At 40.9% G+C, this 4,692-nt stretch overlaps 2 protein-coding genes across 6 annotated transcripts in view; one reads left to right on the forward strand and one right to left on the reverse strand.

Annotated features, from left to right (window-relative positions):
- Positions 1–2,723, forward strand: part of slc30a7 (solute carrier family 30 member 7) — an 11,726-nt gene extending 9,003 nt beyond the window's left edge. For all 5 annotated transcript variants that reach the window (XM_005734263.2, XM_005734265.2, XM_005734264.2 and 2 more), the window contains 3 exons: positions 1,448–1,538; positions 1,976–2,125; positions 2,306–2,723. In XM_005734263.2, coding sequence (XP_005734320.1) covers positions 1,448–1,538; positions 1,976–2,125; positions 2,306–2,353 — 289 coding nt within the window. In that variant the 3' untranslated portion in view covers positions 2,354–2,723. The remainder of the gene's footprint in view (positions 1–1,447; positions 1,539–1,975; positions 2,126–2,305) is intronic.
- Positions 2,724–3,057: 334 nt separating this feature from the next.
- dph5 (diphthamide biosynthesis 5) overlaps positions 3,058–4,692 on the reverse strand; it is a 12,764-nt gene continuing 11,129 nt past the window's right edge. The window contains exons 6-7 of the mRNA XM_005734268.2: positions 3,998–4,101; positions 3,058–3,706 (exon numbers count right to left, since the gene is read on the reverse strand). Of these exons, the coding sequence (XP_005734325.1) occupies positions 3,474–3,706; positions 3,998–4,101 (337 nt within the window). The 3' untranslated portion in view covers positions 3,058–3,473. The remainder of the gene's footprint in view (positions 3,707–3,997; positions 4,102–4,692) is intronic.

Here is a 4,692-nt window from a genome sequence, read left to right on the forward strand (position 1 = left end):
TTCAAGCCAGGAACCTTCTTCCTGTGAAACAGCAACGCTAACCACTGTTCCACCTTACCACCCAGTAATCTATATTACTTAATTTCCATCAGTTAAAGGCAAATACTTGGTCTTTAAAACTTTTAGGCAGTAACTGTATCCACCCGAAGATCTAAGGGAGCTGATGGGTCAGTAGGTGATTACTTCACATTTTCCTATCTGGAACATGAACTGTTCTTGGGTCGGATCTGGTCTGTGGCATAACAGTGATGTACGCCAAAAAGAAGTGAACCACTCTCTAATAATGAAAACCCAGATTCAGGCCTGAAGTCACTGCAGGACTGTGAGAACCTTTTTTTTTTGTTTGTTTCTCTTTTAATGATCCCTTGAGTATTTTACATTCTTTAGTAGTGCTCATGATGTGTAACTTTGTCTTATCAGAAACATATGTTAGAGAAGCTCATTTCCTTCAGATGATAGCAGACATTCCTTAACATCTTACAGATCCTCCTCATTGACTACTAGAGCTTATGGATTATCAATCCGGTTTCAGCTCTAAAGTCGAATTCCAGAGAAAAACAAGCTGGAAACAACATCTGCCTGGAAGAAAGAAAATCAATCAAAAACTGACAGACTCTTTGGAAAATGGTTTCCACTAATGTAAAGAATGTCCAATTAGTATTTAATGGACGCCAACATGCCAAACCACTGGTATTGTCCTTTATACAGTCCTGGAGTCTGTTCTCGAATCGCTGGTCTTCTGAATGTGAATGCAGTGGTCAGATTTCCCAGAAATCCAAGATAAATGGAGTTCATGTGTGCTGATGTGGTTTGATATGCTGGAAGTGAGCACAGCTGCCAATTTAAAGAGTCAGCAGAGTGGTGCTGTGGTTAGCTGAGAGGCCTTCACATAACTGCAGGTATCAGGTTTCTGCAGCTGGAAAGTCAAACTCATCATGGAGCTGAACTTCAGTTGTAAATCTACAGATTCTGCAAATGAGTTAAACTCGGACCCATCTTAAGAATCTCTACAATTTTGAACTGTGGTTCATGGTACATGCACCACAACTTGGACTTGGACTATGATTTCAAAATTAGTTGACTAGTGGCATGGATGTTTGCATGAGTGTATTCTTGCACAGCAGTGGAACAGTATTGCAAGTTTTTTTTTGTTTTTTTTTGTCCTCCCTTGTTTTCCTGTTATGTTACATCTTTGACTTTTGTCTCCTGATCCTGGTTCTGCTGGAGTTTTCCTTGTGTTAAAGGGGAGTTCTTCCTTGATTCTGTCACTGCTTACTCATAGTGGATCGTCTGACTGCTGGAATGTTTTTCTCCAAAATTGTGGGGTCTTACAATGCAGAGTGCCGTGAGGTGGCTGTTGTTAGGAACTGGCACAATGTAACTAAAAAAAAAACAAGACTCTCTACTTTCTGTCTAAACTTTCTGTCTTCTATCATTTGATCCTCAGTGTGGTACCGTTACTGAAGGAGTCTATTGGGATTCTGATGCAGAGAACTCCATTTTCACTAGACCATGCCCTACCAGAGTGCTACCAGAGGGTGAGTAGTGACCATACTCAATGTTCAAAGAAGAGGTAGGAACTGAGCAAACATCAGTATTTAGCATAAAGTTAGATTTTGATGTACTTTGTCAGTTACTTGACAAATTAATAATTTAAAAGTGTATGCAGCTGCATTTCCTGGAAGTCTGATTTTGCACAGATCGTCTTAGGATGCAGTTAGTGGAATAAGAACCAGTTCTTTACTTGTTGCAGGTTCTGGCAGTTCATGACAATAGAAACCAAAGGTGCCACTGAATAGATTCTGTAAATATGTATTTTAGTGTATAAACTGTACATTTCTTGATACTATCATTAGTAAGTAATCATTTGTTTTAGTAGTAGTAGTAACAATTGTAGCACTAATTTAAGAAGGTAATTGTACCTCAAGCCCTTGAATGGAGTGGACAAGTCTGATGTTTGTTGTGTTGTGGCCAGGTGCAGCAACTGCAGGGAGTGTATAATCTGCAGGAGCCTCACTTCTGGACTCTGTGTACTGATGTTTATATCGGAACATTAAAGCTGCTGGTCGCCCCTGACGCTGACACCCGCTGGATCCTTAGCCAGACACACCACATCTTCACGCAGGTACCTAAACACAGCTTCATTCAAGTACACTGTACCTGGTGGCAGTTGAAGCTGTAGATGTAGGGTTGTGTCAGCAGCACCATTCTTACAAACTTTACTTTCAGTAGCAGTATTGATGGTTTGATGGTAGTAGGATGTCAACATAGTATTCAGCCACGATGAATGGTTTTGTCTCCACAGGCAGGAGTTCGGCAGCTGTATGTTCAGATCGACACAGCTGCCATGTAGAAGCTGCTAATATTCCACTACACTTGGGACCAATCGCATTCAGTCTACTTCTGCAGGTGACTTCTGACCCCGACAGTCACCACAGCACAGACTGGAATAGGGGGAGGGCTCTCAGAACTGATGAACTAAAACAGCCCCACCCACTTTCTTAAAAATAAATAAATAATAATAATCCTGCTCACAGTGGAAATTCTGCCCCTCCCACAAAGAATTATGGGTAAGTGCCTTTGACATGAGACAATCTGAGCCCCTTCCAGCACCTCTGACATGACTGCTCAGACTTGATTGGTTGACAGTGCGTGTGAAGTCACTCTGTATGTGCCAAACCATGTGACCGACCAGTGGATTTAAGCCTTTTTTTTTCTTCTTTCTTTTAAAAAAAATAAATATTTATTACAGCTGTAATAAATAAATCTGGTTCTCTAAGAATGATTATTCATAATCACATCTGTAGTACTGATTATAGAACCGAGTTAATTAAACAGCTGCAGGAGGACTGGAGCCCTATGGAAAGAAAAGCTCTCACTTCACGTGCAGTAATATTTGTACTTGGTTTTAATATCAGAATTGTAAACAGCGGTGCCTCTGCACGAGTGGAAACATGCAGGTTTAACATGAAATGATCACAAGTTGGAGCTAACATATTTCCTGCCTCCTTCAAATGTTTTTTTTTTTTTAAAATATATTACTTTAATTCATTTTTTCTGCATCTGTGTTTGTGACTTCTTTGTGAGGATTACTTTAAATCCATCACAGTTAGGGAACATTTTTGGCCCCAAAAAGATTCAGAGTTTGGGAATTGGGGAAATGCTTAATGCCACTGAATCCTGACTAATGACTCAGCCTTGTATAGCTGTTTTTATGAAGGGCAATTAAGAAAAGTTGAATCTATGAAACTTGAAACATTGAAAAAGAAATGAGCATGGGAAGGTCACGGTGATGACATGTCTTCAACTTCCCCAAAATTTCCAATTCAGTCTAAAACATCACATAACAACAAAAAAGTTAATTGGGAAGGCTCAAGGTCTGCCTCAGGATGCAGTTTAAGTTACCATTTGGGGCCTGGGATTATATAGTGTGTCACTAATGGTAGTTGTAGACAAGCAGGTGAACAAGTGTGTCAAGAGGTGTAGGTTGAGCTGTCAATCATGTGCAGGTTTTCCAGTGCGTTTGGTTCTGCATTTACTCGCAGCATGTCCACCTCCAACGGGTGGAGTCGACCGGTGATGACCAGCGAATGGAGTGGAGCACCGAGGTCACATGACACCAGCTGATTTAATGTTCCTACACGGATCTTCTGTTCGTCAGAGCCGAGTCGGGCCACGCCAACGCACACTGTGTCCTCCGTCATGCCTGGAAAAGGGGGGCAAAGACTCATGAGTTTGAGAGCTGCAGCGAACACAGCTGACTGGCTCTTTAAGGAAAGATGGAGTGGTCCAATCAGACACATGGCTTTCAAGACTGTTAGCATGCTACTGGTTCTCCTAAGTCGTGGTTCAGAATATCCTAAAGATAAAACACAGTACTACAATATTTTTTGTAAACTTGATTATCGTTTTCCTTCTACCTGATGACTGTACCAGAACTTCAATCTGAACAAATATGGGATTGATAGAAAGTACTCGCATGTCAGGTACGACTCACCCAACTCCTCTCCCTCCTCCTTCCTCCTTTGGATGACCTGTATTAGCTGATCTGCAGCCTGGTTGACTGTCATGAAGCGAGGAGGCTCGTAGATCTTCTTCCCTCTAAAATCAGTAACCAAAGATTCACTTTAACCACATGTCATTCTCCTTTAATTCAAACCTTCACATCTGTGCAAGAAAACTTTGAAACTATGCTATATTACCAAAAGTATTCAGTCACACATCTAAAATCATTGAGTTCAGGTGTTCATGGGCACAGGTTTATAAAATCAAACACCTACAAACATTTGTGAAAGAATGGGTCACAGGAGCTCTGTGAATCCCAGAGTGTACCGTGATAGGATGGCACCTTTCCAACAAGTCCAGTGGTGAAAATTCCTTGTTACTAAATGTTACACGATCAGCTGTTAGTGCTATTATAACAAAATAATGGATACTGAGATACATACTGCACAGAGGTCACCAACTTTCTGCAGAGTTGCTACTGATCTCCAAACTTTATGTGGTCTCCTGATCACCTTGAAAAGCCACTGAACTTCTTTAAATATCCCGAAGATGCTTCACCTCTAATCTGAGGAGCTTTTTCAGTTCTAAGGCCAAGTGGTGGAGAGTCAGATTTAAGCCAATTGATCAGTTCACAAATAATTAGTCATTCAATTCAATTTTATTTATACAGCGCCAAATCACAGCCGC

The sequence above is a fragment of the Pundamilia nyererei genome, unplaced genomic scaffold (assembly GCF_000239375.1).
Source record: "Pundamilia nyererei isolate P.nyererei 1_Seehausen unplaced genomic scaffold, PunNye1.0 scaffold00057, whole genome shotgun sequence".
In the NCBI taxonomy this organism is placed as follows: Eukaryota; Metazoa; Chordata; class Actinopteri; order Cichliformes; family Cichlidae; genus Pundamilia; species Pundamilia nyererei.